This window comes from Carcharodon carcharias, chromosome 6 (assembly GCF_017639515.1).
Source record: "Carcharodon carcharias isolate sCarCar2 chromosome 6, sCarCar2.pri, whole genome shotgun sequence".
Lineage (NCBI taxonomy): Eukaryota > Metazoa > Chordata > Chondrichthyes > Lamniformes > Lamnidae > Carcharodon > Carcharodon carcharias.
Genome location: NC_054472.1, coordinates 137980130 through 137997684, shown reverse-complemented (window position 1 = coordinate 137997684; position 17555 = coordinate 137980130). Strand labels below are relative to the sequence as shown.

The 17555-nt window shown below is 44.7% G+C and overlaps 1 protein-coding gene across 1 annotated transcript in view; it reads right to left on the bottom strand.

Annotated features, from left to right (window-relative positions):
* The window catches only part of tmem67 (transmembrane protein 67), a 287301-nt gene that overhangs the window by 53399 nt on the left and 216347 nt on the right, over positions 1–17555 (bottom strand). The window contains exon 21 of the mRNA XM_041189291.1: positions 5402–5541. Coding sequence (XP_041045225.1) covers positions 5402–5541 — 140 coding nt within the window. The remainder of the gene's footprint in view (positions 1–5401; positions 5542–17555) is intronic.

Genomic DNA, 17555 nt, shown 5'->3' with positions numbered 1-17555 from the left:
CCAGTGTCTACAGCTGGTCTTGATATCACATGGAGTGAATCAAATTGGCTGAAGACTGGCATCTATGATGCTGGGGACCTCCGGAGGATGCCGAGATGCATCATCCATTTGGCACTTCTGGCTGAAGATTGTTGCAAATGTTTCAGCCTTATCTTTTGTACTGATGTGCTGGGCTCCTCCATCATTAAAGATGGGGATATTTGTGGAGCCTCCTCCTCCAGTGAGCTGTTTAATTGTCCACCACCGTTCACGACTGGATGTGGCAGGACAGCAGAGTTTACATCTGATCTGTTGGTTGTGGGGTTGATTAGCTCTGTCTATCACTTGCTGCTTATGTTGTTGGACACGCATGTGGTCCTGTGTTATAGCTTCACCAGGTTTACACCTCATTTTTAAGTATGCCTGGTGTTGCTCCTGCACTCTTCTTTGAACCAGGGTTGATCTCCTGGCTTGATGGTAATGGTAGAGTTGGGGTTATGCCGGGCCATGAGGTTACAGATTGTATTAGAGTACAATTCTGCTGCTGCTGCTGATGGTCCACAGCGCCTCATGGATGCCCAGTCTTCAGTTGCTGGATCTGTTCAAAATCTATCCCATTTAGCACGGTGGTAGTGCCACACAACACGATGGAGGATATCCTCAATGTGAAGGCAGGACGTCGTCTCCATAACGACTCTGCGCGGTGATCACTCCTACCGACACGGTCAGGCACTTGCATTTGCTTAGCAATAACCTGCTTATTGATGCCCTGTTTGGGTTTCACTCAGCTCCTGACTTCATTACAACCTTGGTTCAAACATGGACAAAAGAGCTCAACTCCTGAGATGAGGTGAGAGTGACTGCCCATGACATCAAGGCAGCATTTGACCGAGTGTGGCATCAAGGAGCACTAGCAAAACTGGAGTCAATGGAATCAGGGGGAAAACTCTATGCTGGTTGGAGTCATACTTGGCACAAATGAAGATGGATGTGGTTGTTGGAGGTAAGTCATCTTAGCTGCAGGAGTTCCTCAGGGTAGTGTCCTCGGCCCAACCATCTTCAGCTGCTTCATCAATGACCTTCCTTCCATCATAAGGTCAGAAGTGGGGATGTTTGCTGATGATTGCACAATGTTCAGCACCATTCACGACTTCTCAGATACTGAAGCAGTCCATATCCAAATGCAGCAAGACCTGGACGATATCCAGGCTTGGGCTTACAAGTGGCAAGTAACATTCACGCCACAGAAGTGCCATGCAATGACCATCTCCAACAAGACCGAATCCAACCATTGGCCCTTGATATTCAATGGCATTACCATCACTGAATCCCCCGCTATCAACAGCCTGGGGGTTACCATTGACCAGAAACTGAACTGGACTAGCCATATAAATACTGTGGCTACAAGCATAGGTCAGAGGCTAGGAATCATGTGACGAGTAACTCACCTCCCAAAGCCTGTCCACCATCTACAAGGTACAAATCAGGAGTGTGATGGAATACTCCCCACTTGCCTGGATGAATGAAGCTCCCACAACACTCAAGAAGCTGGACACCGTCCAGGACAAAGCAGCCCGCTTGACTGGCACCACATCTACAAACATTCATTCCTTCCACCACCAATGCACAGTAGCAGCAGGGTATAAGATGCACTGCGGGACTTCGACAGCACCTTCCAAACCCATGACCACTACCACCTAGAAGGACAAGGGCAGCAGACACTTGGGAACACCACCGCCTGGAGGTTCCCCTCCAAGTAACTCACCATCCTGACTTGGAAATATATCGCCGTTCCTTCACTGTCACTGGTCAAAATCCTGGAACTCCCTTCCTAACAGCACTGTGTTATCACAGTACCTAACAGTACCTACACCACATAGACTGCAGTGGTTCAAGAAGGCAGCTCACCACCATCTTTTCAAGGGCACCTAGGTATAGTCAATAAATGCTGGCCCAGCCAGTGAAGCCCACACCTCGTGAATGAATTAAAAAAAATGGACACATCTGTGGCGGGCAGGTTGATGAGGAAGAGGTCAAGTATGTTTTTCCCTCTTGTTGGTTCCCTTACCAGCTGCCTTAGACCCAGTCTAGCAGCTATGTCCTTTAGGACTTGGCCAGCTCAGTCCATAGTGGTGCTACTGAGCCACTCTTGGTGATGGACATTGGAGCCCCCCACCCAGAGTACATTCTGTGCCCTTGCCATCCTCACTGCATCCTCCACGTGGTGGTCAACATGGAGAAGCACTGATTCATCAGCTGAGGGAGGGTGGTACATGGTAATCAGCAGGAAGTTTCTTTTCCCATGTTTGACCTGATGCCATGGGGCTTCATGGAGGCCAGAGTTGATGTTGAGGACTGCCTGTGCAACTCCTCCCAACTGTATAATACCCTTAAGCTGTGGGTTTACCACATCTAGAAAAGTGCAATACACGTAGCTTTCAGCCTATCGATGCACTTCAATTATGCCAAATGTTGCTCAAGATCTGAAACATGGAGCTTTCATCAGAATATTCGAAAGAAATGTTATTGACCTGAAACATTAACCTTTTTCTCTTTTCACATAGGCTGCCTACCATGTTCAGTATTTCTAGTAATTTTTAATTTTATTTCAGATTTCCAGCCACCACAGTATTTTATTTTTGTATGTATCAGTTTTCTATTTTAAGTTACAACTGTAAAGTGTATCTTTGGTAGTCATGGTTAATGGATCCCAGCTCAGCTTTCTTGGTCTCCTTCAGAAACTGAAGGAAAAGGTCTACATTACAGTTTGATCATATGTAGTATTCTCCTATAGTACTGAAATAGGCTTGCTGTTCAAGATATGCTTTTGTGTCCGTGACTGTGGCCGGATTTTTGCAGAGTCATGGAGACTGACAGATCTAATTTTCACCGGTAGGGAAAAGGGGGCAGGGTGTGAAGTGCACAGGCACGAATTATGAATCAGCAGGGCCATGTAAACTCAGTGCACAGGACAAGTAGATCCGATTTTTCACTCCAGGAACAACCTAAACCTGCAATGTGTGTACCATGACTTTTTGGTGAAAACATAAATGCTCTTGAATGAGGTGAGGAAGGTATGTAGAACTGCCAAGCTATTTAAAGCCCTTTAAGATTTGAAAAAAACTGTCTGCCTGTATCTGTGAGAGTTTAAAAAAAGGGTTTCAATAGGTTAGATAGCAGTTTCAATAGATAGCTCTTTGGCTTATGCCAAAATATATCATTATAGCATTATTACTGATTTAATGCTTCCCTAACCTGTCGTTTTTTCTTCATTCACAGGATGTGGGCTTCGCTGGTTGGGCCAACATTTATTGCCTATCCCTGGTTGCCCTTGAAGGTGGTGGTGAGCTGCATTCTTGAACTGCTGAAGTCCGTGTGGTGTAGGTACACCCACAGTGTTGTTAGGAAGGGAGTTCCAGGATTTTGACCCAGCGACAGTGAAGGAATGGTGATATATTTCCAAGTCAGGATGGTGAGTGACTTGGAGGGAATTTCCAGGTGGTGGTGTTCCCATCTATCTGATGGTAATGGTCGTGGGTTTGGAAGGTGCTGTCTAATGAGCCTTGGTGAATTCCTGCAGGGCATCTTGTAGATGGTACACACTGCTGCCTTGATGTCAAGGGCAGTCACTCTCACCTCACCTCAGGAGTTCAGCTCTTCAGCTCTTTTGTCCATGTCACATTATCACAGTGGGGACTGTAAGTTCAAAGTTTGATTGGCAGTTCAAAGAAGTTAATAAAGGATTAGCAGTCTTTGATATGGGGTTGTGAATACAAATGTTTTTTTATAAGGGATTAAGTATTTGAGGGGATTTAAATGTATTGAATGGGCTTTCATGAATGAAAATGTTTTTAATATAGTGAAGTTTGTAATAGGTACTTGGAACTGTATTTTATTTCATTTCAGCATGGCTCCTAAAGTCTTACCATGGTAGATACTGGGTGAGTTGGCATGGAGGGTGTAAGGGCAAAGGGTGGTAGGTGGGGTCATGAGTTGGCACTAAGTTGGAATAAGGGCTTCTAAGAGGCCAGGGGATGAATGGAGTCATGAGCTGGCATGGAGGGTTAAAGGGGCTATTGAAGTGCATTGAGGGTAAGTGAAGGGGCACGGGTTAGTATGGAGGTCATTGGAGATGCAGGGGTATGGGTTGGGAGGGGGTTATGAGGGGCCATTGGGGCAGTTAAGGGCCATGAGTTGGCATGGATGAGACATTGGGAGCAGGTGGGGGGGGAGGGGGGGGGTGGTAAGTGGATGTGAAGGGTGAGGGCTACACAGCCTAATATTTAACAAAACAACTATGACCAGGTCCCAGACAACTGAGGCAGGCCTTTTAACCAGTCTTCCACACGTGGCCACCTCTGATGTGTGTCCATGGGTGGCGGGCAGAACTCTATCCTGCACCAGCCCCCACAATGAAAATCACACCATTCGAGCACTTTTTCCTGAGGCTGGTGCACTGAGCCAGGAAATCTCCTGACTCGAGCTACCTGCCACAAAGGCCCTGTGTGACTGAATAGAATAAAATAGAAAGAAATAAAGAACTTGCATGTATATAGTGGTTTTTACAATCTCAGGGTGTCCCATAGCACTTTACAGCCAATTAAATACTTTTGAAATGTAATCACTGTTGTAATGTAGGGAAAAACAGCAACAACTTTGTGCACAGACAGCATTGTCTCATAAAGAGCAAAAAGACGACTGAGCAGATAATTTCTATTAGTGATGTTTCTTGTAGAACAAATGTCTTTAAAGTTCCCATCATACTTTGTCAGCAGCTCTTTAACAACTGATGACACAGGGATTCTGACTCGGCTCTTTTGCCCATGAATTGCTGATGTCTCACCCAAAACGGTACAGGACTTGGTACCTTTAATTGTATGAATACTATTTCTCCGCCACCCACTGGGTCCACGCAAGAGCCTGAAAATTAACTCAAGTGTCTTCAGAAAAGTAGAGAAAATGTAGCGGAGAGGAAAAAAAGATAAATGTTTAATATTTAAATTAATAAATTTAATATTATTTAAATATAAAGAGTTGCCTGAAAATGTACAATGAAATCTGCTAATTATTAAAGTGATCATAAATAGTTAGTGATAATCTGTATTTTTGTCTTTGAAACATAGGAAAGTACAGGATTGGAAAAAGAACAATGAACTTCCAAATACTAATACCGTCTCACCCACTCCCTCAAATATGTATTCAACCATGCACCTCCATTCTCTCACTTAGCTCCCTATCTTAGACATCTATCACCATCCACATAAAACAGGTAATCTAAAGTGTCTGTTTGCCTTGCCCCTTCTATAAGATAGTGTCTTTGTCCCCAGCTTCTTGTGTTTGTAGCAATTTCAAGTGTACTATTATCAAAAATCTTGAATACTTGTATACGTTCTTTTCAAACCCTATTAAATGTTAAACTTACTTCCAAAAAGAAAAGAACAACAATAATTTGAAAAATAGGATTAATTTTTCTGATAGTCTGGATTTTATTCCATTCATTTGCTACAAAGTATGTCCTCCAGATGCTCACAGGAGCTGGGGATGTCTTTATATCACCTCCACCTAAATGCAATGAACAAATAGTTTTAATGTATATAATAATTTTTTAAACACTGAAAATACTAAAATCCAAAACAAAAACAGCTGTAAATACAGAGTAGGATCATCAGCATTCAGTTACAGTATTTCATCATTCACTTGGGCCCTCTGCAGCACTTTGGCTTGAGTGTGGATTTTAGTAACTTCTGGCTTTAGCTGCACTGCCACTTTTTACAGTGGGCAGTGCTGGAAGCCTGGGAAGGGGATGCAGAATGACAATCTGGATGTAGATTTTTTGCCAGAACAAGTTCTGATAGAGGAGTGAAGGAAATGTTGGTCAGTTTTTACCCCTATATTTAAGACATGTGGCGATACTTGTTTTTCTAGCATTTTCTTCTTTCATTCAGCCCTCCTTTTTATTTTTTCCCCTGTCAATTTCCTCACTTGTTTCCATATGTACGCCTTTCCTTTTACCATACACATTCTTTTGACGTTTTAATGTATTTTCATTGTGATGCAAAGATAATATTTCATATTATGTAAGTTTCCTACTTTTGTATTAAGAAATTTGCAAATTATTTAGCTATTATTTAACCTTTTTAATATTTTATCTTTCTCCTCTTATTTTCCAACTATAATAAAATATTTGCTCATATTTCAGTTTTTAGTTAATGGTGTAGTATTACACTCGAGATATGAACTTGTGTTTTCACTTTACAGGTTGAATTTGTTCCACAGGATAGTCTCAAACAATAAGAAAAAATGTAATGCATAGCCTACAGCTGAGTGTGACTTCTGATGCTGAGTTAATTATGAAAAATATGTTACTTAAATATCATTACATTTTGATTTTGTAACACTGTGTTAGCACAAAACACTGCTTCTCCAAAAAACATCAATTAAATACTTCCCAGTTTTGTCAGTGCTAAAGGCACTCCACATCCTGACCTAGAAATAAATGAAGAATTAATGCAACTCATCCTGAGTATTAGACGGAAAGCCATCACAAACTCAAATCGCAGCTTACATCATCTTGGCACTGGAAAGCCTGTTAGAAAGTTTGTATTTAATGTCAAGGAGCACAGAGGAGTCCAACACCAATTTAGCACAGCATTAGAAGCAGGGAAGTTATGGACAACTTCCTTTGCACAACTGTGGAGTCAACCATGATGCAGCATCTAATACCACAGCCATTCTTAAGTGTGCTTAAGACCTTTCTGTTGGGCCAGGTGAGCTTGCTGTCATGCAAGCTCAGGCTGCTACCTTCATGACTCTGCATGACAGTGTACATGTCACAGCAGTCCAAGCTTACTGGGATTAACTCGGATTGCTCAGCCGCTGTCTCAGGGTTGTGGCAGTGGCGCCATGAGGCACTAGCCTGCTGTCTTCTCTCAGGAGGAAAGCATTTTCTCTTGTCACTCCCCCAGAGCTCTTCCTTTTGCCTTTCAGCCAGCCAGCACAGACTGCATGTCAACAAAGCAGTTCATAGCTAAGCCCAGAACTCCTTGAGCTCTTTCTGCAAGACCATCTGCAGTCTCCTCCAGTGAAAATCAGCAGCCTTCCACCAACCATGCTGAGGTCACTAGGGTAGCACTGCATACAAGCACTTGAACTGGCAAAGGAAAACAGGCACTAAGTGACTGCACAAGGGTGATTAGTTAACTTTTGTATGCAACATGGCATTATTTCATTTATATGTTTGTTTGGAATGTTTATTTTGTGGCGGATTTTATTTTGTATTAAGACCAAGCAGCCATGGAGCAAAAGTAAAGTTTGAAACAGTTTTTAAATAGGGAATTGGGGTTTTGGTCACTGGTATCACACTTGGATAAGTTATTCACAGGCAGCAAGGAGCTGTCTAGGGGGTTGCCTTCTCCCTTTGTATTTGCCTGCTACCTCCTACTTCCTGTTGCTCATCGAACAGGTGGTGGCAAGGGCTCTACCCTCAGGACAATGAGGATTGTGTTTGACATCCACTCTGAGTATTGTAGGGCTCATTCAGGATGGTCAACACCACAGAACACTGTTTTGGCATGCATCTGCTTTATCATATTTTATGTGACAGCATGGTTTTCATGCTGTACATGTGTGCATGGGTTGAGGAAATGAAATTAGTTCTGCTACATGGCAGAGCTAGCATGTGGTGTTTGAAAAGCAATATGCACACAGTCAACAGCACACTGCACCACGGGAATGCCTACCATCCTCACGAAGCCTTCTGCTCGCTCCGCCTGCTTGTCTTTGGCAAGAGAGAATGAAATATAGCTAGTTCTCATTGAATAGAGAGCCTCAGTGACCTTACTTTTGTAATAGTGAATGGAAGCTGCGAGATGTTGTAAATATCTCCAGCCCCAACTTGGAAAGAGCCAAACACATAAAAGTTCATTGCCACAATTACATTCACAGGCATTGGCAATGCAGTCGTTGGTTTTCTCTGAGGTTGTACTTGTGGTGGTAACAAGTGGAAAATTTCAGTGCATTCACCCTTAAAGAATGTGTTTCACACATTGTTCCTCGCTGAGATTCAGGACAGAGAATTGTTCGCTACTATCTTGGGCGGATATAGCCTCTGGATGAGAACCCTTCCCCTCTTCCTCCTCCCTCTTCCAGCATCTTGTCCTGCTATGTGTAGCCTCTGTTGATTCTCCAAGTCATACACTATGCAAAGGGGCATGTCTACTAGTGCACCCATGTCTGGGAATAACTGATTTGTGTAGAAGCCTTGAAGTCACCAAAAAGTCCTTCAGCATCTGCCACACCATATCATGCTGACTTTTGCAACTTCAAACAACTATAGAAAACATCAAACTCTTGTGGAATTGTCATAACAGCCAGAAGAACTTAACCAACAACCAACCTGCCAGTACATGGTGATCCCTTCAAATAGTGCTGGTCTAGTGTCCTTCCTGTTACTGAACACATCTTCAGCTGTGTTAAGAATGGGTGATAACTGGAGCTTTGAACTCCAAAATGACACCACAAGTGTCAAATCGGCATTGCATGCTGACTGATGTCATGATCTGCCAGCTATGCACACTTCTGGCAGCAGTTATGGGGAAGCAATAACATAGTGGTATTGTTGCTGGACTAGTAATCCATAGACCCAGGATAATGGTCTGGGGACATGAGTTCAAATCCCACCATAGCAGATGGTAGAATTTGAATTCATAAAAATCTGGAATTAAAAGTCTAATGATGACCATGAAACCATTGTCAATTGTTGTAAAAACCCAAACACTGATCCCTGCGGTACCCCACTAGTCACTGTCTGCCACTTCAAAAAAGATTCATTTATTCCTATTCTCTGTTTCCTGTCTGCTAACTAATTCTCAAACCATTTCAATATATTACTCCCAATCCCATGTGCTTTAATTTTAGCCACTAACCTCTTATGTGGGACTTTATCAAAAGCTTTTTGAAAATCCAAATGCACCACATCCACTGATTCTCCCTTATCTATTCTGCTAGTTATGTCCATTGATATTTTCTAAGTGTCCTGTTATCACATCCGTTATAATAGATGCAAGGATTTTCCCTACTACTGATGGTTCGGCTAACCGGTTTGTATTTCCTATTTTCTTTCTCCCTCCCTCCTTTTCTAAATAGTTGGGTTATATTTGCCACCCTCCAATCTGCTGGGACCATTCCAGAATCTACAAAATTTTGGAAGATGACAACCAATGCATCCACTATTTCCATGGCCACCTCCTTTAGTACCCTGGGATGTACTTTATCGGGCCCTGAGGATTTATTGGCTTGCTCCAGCACTTTTTTTTAGCGGTACTAATTTCCTTCAATTCCTCCTTCTCACTTGACCCTTGGCTTCGTAGCATTTCTGGCTTCCTCCGTGAAGACAGAACTAAAGACAGTCTTGGGCTTTGAGGGCCATGCTAATGGGCTATGCATGATATGCACATTGTGGTCCCGGTCCGGGGAAAGGCAAAGCCTGTCTGTTCAATGTGGGTGGTGCATAGCTTGGTGTCCAGGCCGTGATCAGTGCCTCACACTGGTGGTCCTGGGGGTGGCCTGCTTGGTACTGGGCTGCAGATGGAATAGTCATGGTCAGAGAAGGCACCTGCAGCCTGTAAATGAGGAAAACATAATGTAGGGGGGGCTACTCGAAGGTCTCATGGGGGTTAGGGGGGTTGCCCTTGTATGTGACTGTGCATACAGCCTCAAGATAGGGAGGGGTGAGGTCCACATGGGGCATAGCGTTATCCACAGTGGTGGGTTTGGGGCGATGGTAGGAGGACAAAAATGTCCACTTCAATCACTATGGGTTCCAGGGTTACTGGGGGAGGCTGGAAAGCAATCAAAGGGAGGTCTGCCTGCACACCGTGGGGGTTCCAGGATGATTGGAGGACAGTGAACGGAGTCAGGAACAAAAGAAGAGTTTATTGAAAAGTTAGGATTCAGTAAATCATGGTGTGCTTTTACATGAGATTACACTGGGGTCACATTGGGTGGTCTCATTGAGCATTTAGCCATCAGAAGAATGTGAGCAGGGAAGAGGTGCCAGCTATTAAGGGAGCACAGCTGCTGGATATATGCAAGAAGCTCTATCAAATCCTGCAGACTGCATTGTCTATTTGACATTTGACAGAAGGCATAAGGCATCCAATCTTTCCAAAAGTGTAAGGCAAGGGTAATCTCAAATCCAAATTGGGCGTCATAAAGGTACCTATAGTGAGGCTTAAAATTACATGGCTGTGCTCATCCCTCATACATCCTATATGGGATTGAGATGTCAAGTTGTTGGGGTGGCTTCTGAGACACCTATGATCTGTGAGGGAGCGCCTCAGCAACAAGGGTGGAACAGGGAAAAGCACGTAGCGCAAGCTCAGTCCAAGGGGATGACAGTGGCTTTCTGGCTTGGAGTGGGAGATCTGTAATTGATGGATGAGATACATTCAGCTCTTGGATCTATCTGTCCAGAGGAAGAAGGAGGATTGCAGAATGGAGGCTGCAGTCAATGCTGCCTTCCTGATGGCAGTGCTCAGATTGAGGAGGAGGAAAAGGGCCCTGCAGCATCGAGCACAGCTTAGAGAAGAGCCCTGGCCTGAGGTGCATGGTCCAGTGGTGCCCCAGGAAGACCCAGAGGCTCAGGAGGTCAGATCTATCCCACTGAGGTGATTGGCGTGGTGAAGAGTATTCTGAAGACACCTCTCGTATTTGGAGTTGAGTGAGAGACAGTGTCACCCACACATGCCTACATTTGTCAAAAGATGTGGTGGCTCAAAGCTGCCACATTCTGCAAGGAGGGGATCTGATTCTACATGGATGGGGCAGCCATACCCTGGCAGTGTCGCTGAAGGTCACCATCATGTTCAATTTTTTTGCAAGCAGCTCGTTCCAGGGATCCACACGGGACCTTTGCAGCATCTCTCAGGTCTCAACACATAAATGTATAAAGGAGGTGATGGATGCCCTCTACAGTAAGACTTATCATTATATAAAGTTCACAATGGATGAAGCTAGCCAGGCTGCTAAATTTCTGGGATTTACATCAATCTCTGGCTTCCCAGAAGTACAGGGAACAAAAAATTGCACACATGTCATTTTAAGAGTTCCCTGACAGCAACTCCTGGTCTTCATTAACAGAAAAAGGTTCCACTTCATCAACATTCAGCTGGTCTGTAATCATCAGAAGCGAAGCAGAAGCAGAAGCACGTTTGTGCCACGTATCCTGGGAGTTCTCACAACTCCTACATCCTGAATCACTCCTTGGTGCCACAGATATTCAGAGGGCTGTTGCCTTAAAGGGTTGGTTGCTGAGTGATGAGGGGTATTCACTGAAGAGGTGATCATGACACCCATGAATCATCTTTAAAGTGCCTCAGAGAAGTAATAAAACATGGCACATTCTGTGACAAGGTCCATCATAGAGCAAGTCATTGGCATCCTGAAGATGCGCTTCCGTTGTTTGGACTGTTCAGGTGGGGCTCTGCAGTGCTCTCCATAGAGGGTATCCGATATCATCGTGGTCTGTTGCGCCCTGCACATCCTGGCACTTTGAAGAGGCGATCACTTGCCACAGGAGACATGGAGGAGGGAGAGATTTTCTTGAACGAGGAGGACTTTGAAAGGTAGGAACCCAAAGAGAGCGATGATGAATCACCTTCCATGCGAGGATGTCATTGCAGCAGTACAAAGCGGAAGACATGCCTGTGACATGCTGATACCTGTAAAGTTCTAGCAGGAGGAAGGCCAGGCAAGGGGACCCGAGCACATTTCCCCTATCCCTTAGTGCCATGCCAGTGATTGGAAAGGTCTTTACAAGCAGTGACATCCGCAAGCAAGGTCAGCATTCGGCCTTGGACCTGTAAACCTCAAGGATCCCAAAGCCCTCATTTTTGGATAGGTCAGCACCCAAAGCTGCTTATAACTGGTGTGTGAGGTGAAAGGCAGCACACCAGCATGCACCCTGCATCAACTACAGATTGTACAGTCATTGCCATCTGAAGGTGACACTTTGAGCAGCCACAAAGGTTTGCACATGGTTCTAGAGACCTACATAATGTCATGTACTTTCACAGTCACAATAAACACAGCTCAATGTTGATGAAACAACATTATGTTTAATCCTCCAAGACACATGAGCACACATAATTCTATGATATCTTGCGAGGCTTAAAGAATAAAATCTCAATACGCAGTAACTTTCAGGATATGGCTTGACTCATCTCCCTTACATGACACTAGGGGCGAGTGACTAAAATTAGTCTGCTAAACGTCACATGAATCTGAGGCACACAAAGTGAGACTATCACAGAGCTTGGGCCACCCTCCCACTAAGAGGGCACATAGATTCATACGCAAGAGGCATTCACAAGATGAGACCATTATCATTAACTCAAAATGTATGAACAAAGGTGCATGATATATACAGTGAGTGAACACCGTGCCATCATTGTACTCTCAGTATTTCTGACTTTTTCTTATCATACCACTAAGTCTAGGTGCATCCCCAACATCGGCAGCAGAAGTGAAGGCAGCCTGCTGACTGTGATGACCTAAGTGGGCATTCTTTGGAGGGTCAAGGCCTGGAAGGCCCCGGTCTACTTTGGGTCACCTGCTGTGGAGCAGGTGCACCCTTCTCGGCTTGTGGAGCTGGAGCTGATGGGGTCACAGGCAGAGGGGATTGGGAGTGGCTGGACACTCTTGGAGTCTCCTGGGTAGATGGCCCTGGAATGTCCAGCTGATGTTCCTTCTCGCTTTGCCGCCTGAGGCCCCCTGACAGGCTCCATGAGGATGAGGGGCACCTGGAGAAAGGTCGAGGTGCCCTGACCCCCTCTCATCTAGCCACTGATGGACCTCACCTATGCCTAGAATGATGGAGTGAAGATCCAAGCGCAAATCTGGCAGAACCTGCTGGGCCAAGCTCTCCAAAGTTTCAACTACCCTTCCCATGGTGACATCAAGGTGCTCACATGTCGGAGCCACAACATCAGATAGAACATGGATGGACTCCTCCATCTTTTGCTCTAGTCTGTTGACTGCCTCTCACAACTCTGCTTGATGTTCCGCTGCCTGTCTTTCGATCTCCAGCATGTTAGCGATGGCTGCTTCCAGAGGCTTATCATCTGACTCGGACTCAGTGGGTGCCTGTTCTCTAGCAGTCCTCCGGGTGCCAGAGAGACCTGGGCTGTTACTGCCTCTGACTGCTGTGGAAACATTTCACTGAAGTGTTCTCCAGAATGTGACCCCGAGCCTAATCTAGATCTGTGACCCAATGAGGTGTATGTCTCTGCACTGGTGGAGGGTGCAGGTGAACGCAGTGACAGGTCTTCATCGAATAGATCCTTAAATGAGATGGACTGGGGCTGATGGGCTGACTGCTCTTGTGTTTGCACCTGCTGGTGCCTGTAAGTGAAAGAGAGAGTGTAGGTTTAGTTCATGAGCAGCCTGAATACAATATTGCATGTCATTCACTGTGAATGTCAGAATGTGATCGACCAATGGAGATCTCATCCATACTGGTTGCTGATGGAGCCCGATCTCGCATTGGCCACAAGAGCAATCTCTGTCCTCCCCTGTCAACTCAGCTGCTTCTTCCTTGAGGGCAGTGGACTCCTGGATGTCTGCCATCCCTCCTCCCTTCTGGGATCTCTCCCCACTGTTGTGGGCCAGCTTGGCCTGCATGATGACAAATAGATCTGATGAGAAGGGATGGAGGAGAGGTTCGGAAGCATGCATGCCTGCTGTGTGTGTTGAGCCCTCCCCAATAAGGAGTGAAGATGCTGTTTGTGCTGGATGATATATGAGATAGTGGTGATGTTAAAGTGTGCATGAGACATTCAGTGCTGATGCCTCCTCTGCTAATAGTATGTGAGACCCCTGAGGAGTATAATCTTTTGAGTACCTGATTGCACTATGAGAATGAGAGTTTGGAGTGAGCAGAAGGTTGACTTATCCTTGCAGAATAGATTAGATCATTTATCCTCTTCCTGCACTGCAGGACATTTCCTCAATGGCACAGACTTCCACTGCAACCATCTCGCAGGCCAGCAAGGTAATGTTGGTGGACCTCCTGGTTCATCCCTCAGGAAGTGGACATTATGATGTTTGTGGATGGCTGAGAGCCACCAGGGAATCATAGCTGGATCTGGAGGCACATGATTTCTTTCTCCTGGGGGCCAGCTCATAATGTGCAGACCACACAGCTGGGCTGCAGAGAATGCATATATATGTTCAGGTGGCATTTAAATATGGCGGCAGAACGTACGATCCCACAAGGTGACGGTGGAGCAAGCGAATCAGTGTCCTGCTATGTGATTTGGAGAGTAGCTCACTAATGCATAATTAATGAGGTTTCAAGCATATAATCAGGAGGGAGAAACCACCCTGCTGCCCAAACATGCCAATTATCCCACCCTCCACCATGTTTAGTCTCCAAAATTAAAAATACATCTTTAACAATTACATTACATTTCTGTAACTCCCTTTTTACAACTACTGGCTGTACTGAACTCCAACTCTTACGATCCCAAGTCACAGTTCAGGAGGATTCAATCTCCCACACTATTCTCAGACCTTAGGGAAAATAGCTTGGAAAATAAATATTTTCTTCTGCATTTGGCAGGACATCATCTTCTGCAAAACAGGACAACACTTTATGTACATTGCTGTCAGCATAGTTGGAAAGCTGAGTATAGGTGCAGAATGATTGAACTGCAAATACAACAAAGACTTTTCGACAGAAGACTGATCCATAAGAGAAGACTGAAGAGAATTGAACTCTGGGCCCTCTGGGACTCGAAGAGAAGAACTCAGGGCATTCTGAGAAATTTGTTGCTCCCTTGAAGAACTCTGGGAAGAAGCTTCAGAAGAGGAATGATCTTCAACTCTTGGGAAGACTATTACAGCTGCATCATCAACTACCGTATCAAAGACTGAAAGAGCATTAAAGGTCTAATATTTCAATAAGCTTCAACGATGAAGGAAAAAAGACCAAAATTCCAATAAGACTTTCAGGAAAAGAAGAAGAGATGATTTCCCAATGATATTTCAGAAGGAATGTTTACTTTCTGTAGGCAGTGGTAAGCGAGGCACATTTTTCTCTGTGTGAAGCTGCGCCACTCTGGGTAATGGGAAGAATTACTGAGGATATGGAGACAAGACAGCATCATCTTCTGCCTTGGGATGAATTTCAATGGCAAAATGAAGACGAATTTCCTGTAGATGAGTAACTCAGAGACAGGCTTGCTGTGCAGGACTGCAAAGCTTTAGAGGTGATGAAGATCATGCTACAGCTTCTGTGCTGATCTCCAGCTCTGAAGGGAAGAAGAATTTCAGCTGGGAATGAAGTATGGGTGCCAACTGACTTTCATTCTGGGAAGGTACCAGTTGTTTAACAGTGTGATCCTCTAAGGACTCTAATTTGGACTAAGGCAAGACATCCTCTGTGGGAGAATTCATGGACAATAGGAGATAAAGTAGGCAACACATCGGCAGATTCAGTGAAACTAAGATCAGAATGCTGCTCAGCCGTTAAAAGCACAGCTGATTCTTCTAAAAAGACAACAGAAACTTCATAAGGTACATTCATCAATGGGAAAGATGAATCATTCTCTAGGACCTCAACCTCCAAGAGATCACACAGTGCTGCAAGGATTCTTCCTCATCATTCTTTAGGAAGAGCCGATTCAGGTCCAGCAGGTCTTCATGGGGATGATCATTGTCTGCTGAAGTGCCTTCTGCACCCTCCACCTCTGGCCTTCATCATGAAGAAGTGAGAGATTCCTAACTCCTAACTTCCTTGTCTGCCCTGGGTCGAGTGAATGGTATCTCTGTGAAAGAAAGGAACTTACTGCTGAGTATATAGACTTCCTCAGCCTTTGAAGGCTGAATTTCCACTGCTTCTAAGTAGAAGTTTTAAGATGGTTGCATGAAAGATAATAAGTCCTTCAAATGATAAGCATCATCTAGTCTTTCTGGGATTCCTAAAAGTACGCTAACATCACCACTCAATAAGGATGAATGTTGATTGTAAAGAACATGGAGAGAATCAAGGATCTGTCATCCCTTGTAGCTAAGAGCAGCAATAATCTTGCCTTTGATTGAAAGGTCTATACCATCTGGACCTTGTAAATTGATATCTGATATCTGGATAAAGGCTGAAGTCAGTCGAGGTTATCTGCTAATATGTTAACAGCCAATCCAGTATCAATTTTAAAAGAGGTAGTGAAGTCTTGAACTTGGACTGTAACTAACCAGTAGTCTGGATTAAGACTATCTACTTCACCTGGGAACTCTGTTGGGTCATTGGCTTCTAGGCTTTCCATTTCTGATAAGGAATGAGCTTCATAATTTTTTTCTGGTCTTTGGTTTTGATTAGAATTACTGGATTTGCAGAAATACTGGAAATGTCCAGTTTTGCCAGACTGGAAGCATTCCATGCCCCCTTCTGGCAGTCTTGGCTGCTGTGCTTGTTTTTCATGTCACAACACTTTTGCGTCCTTTTGCGCGGTGTGGCAGATCCTATTGTAAGTGAGGCCACCTCCTGTGGTCCTACCCAATCTACAGAGTCATGTGAAGCCTCAGAGTTGCCACGAATTATGGCCCAATTAAATTCTCTAATCTCGGCCTGTCTCGCAACTGCATAAAGGAAGGAACTAATTTGAAGCTTTGCCTCTTTCTCGTGAAGACCTGATGCTGCTCAGTACTGGAGAAAATGGTGTTCCCATAACAGCTAGCCTCTCTGTGGGCCCTCAAGGCAGTCAAACGGGTGGGGCTAAGGCAGGGATGGCTCACTAGGTACAATTGTTGTTACCTCTCTCCAGTGTGCCTCCTTCCACCGCCAAGATTTCTCGAACTGTTTTTGAAGATTTCTTCACTCTGTGCTTCATTTGATAACACCAATGGGTAGAATCATCCCAGATTTGCACTAAGTGCAGTAGCAGGTAGGAAAAAGGATGTCTTAACTGCTGGTCACAATGGTGGCTTTTCACACCATATCATCCCAATCCCATCTCATTAATTATTATTGTTTTTTGTTTTTGAATCTGTATTGAAAGTAGCAAAGTTGGAGCATTCAATTACTCCTGCATTTTTTCGACAGATTCTTCCTTATATTTGTCCCTAGCTTTGCCAACTTGGTGAGATTTGGCCTTGCGTTCCAGGATCTTCTTGCCAGCTTTAGCCTAGTAATCACTACCTTGCTGGGGTGAATGCCAAAATGAACTATGGTACCATTGGCTTTTGCACATTGAGCATGCTTAATATAGAGTGCATACTTCTCAACATGAGCCTCATTATACTTTTTGCCCTGCCGCAGTATGAGGCTGCCGCATGGCTGTCATCAGCCATGGTCTCTGCAGGAAGACCCCTGTCTCCGAGGAGCCATCCCTGAAGCCTCTGTGGACCCTGGAAGACGTCATGGGTCTGAGACTGACTGAGAATGTAGGAGTCATGCACAGTCCCTGGGAACTGTGCGCAGACCTGCAGAATGCGTTTGTGGTGGTTGCACACCAGCTAAACATTCAGAGAATGGAAGCCCTTGCGGTTGACATAGTGGACTGCTTGTTGTGACAGGGGAC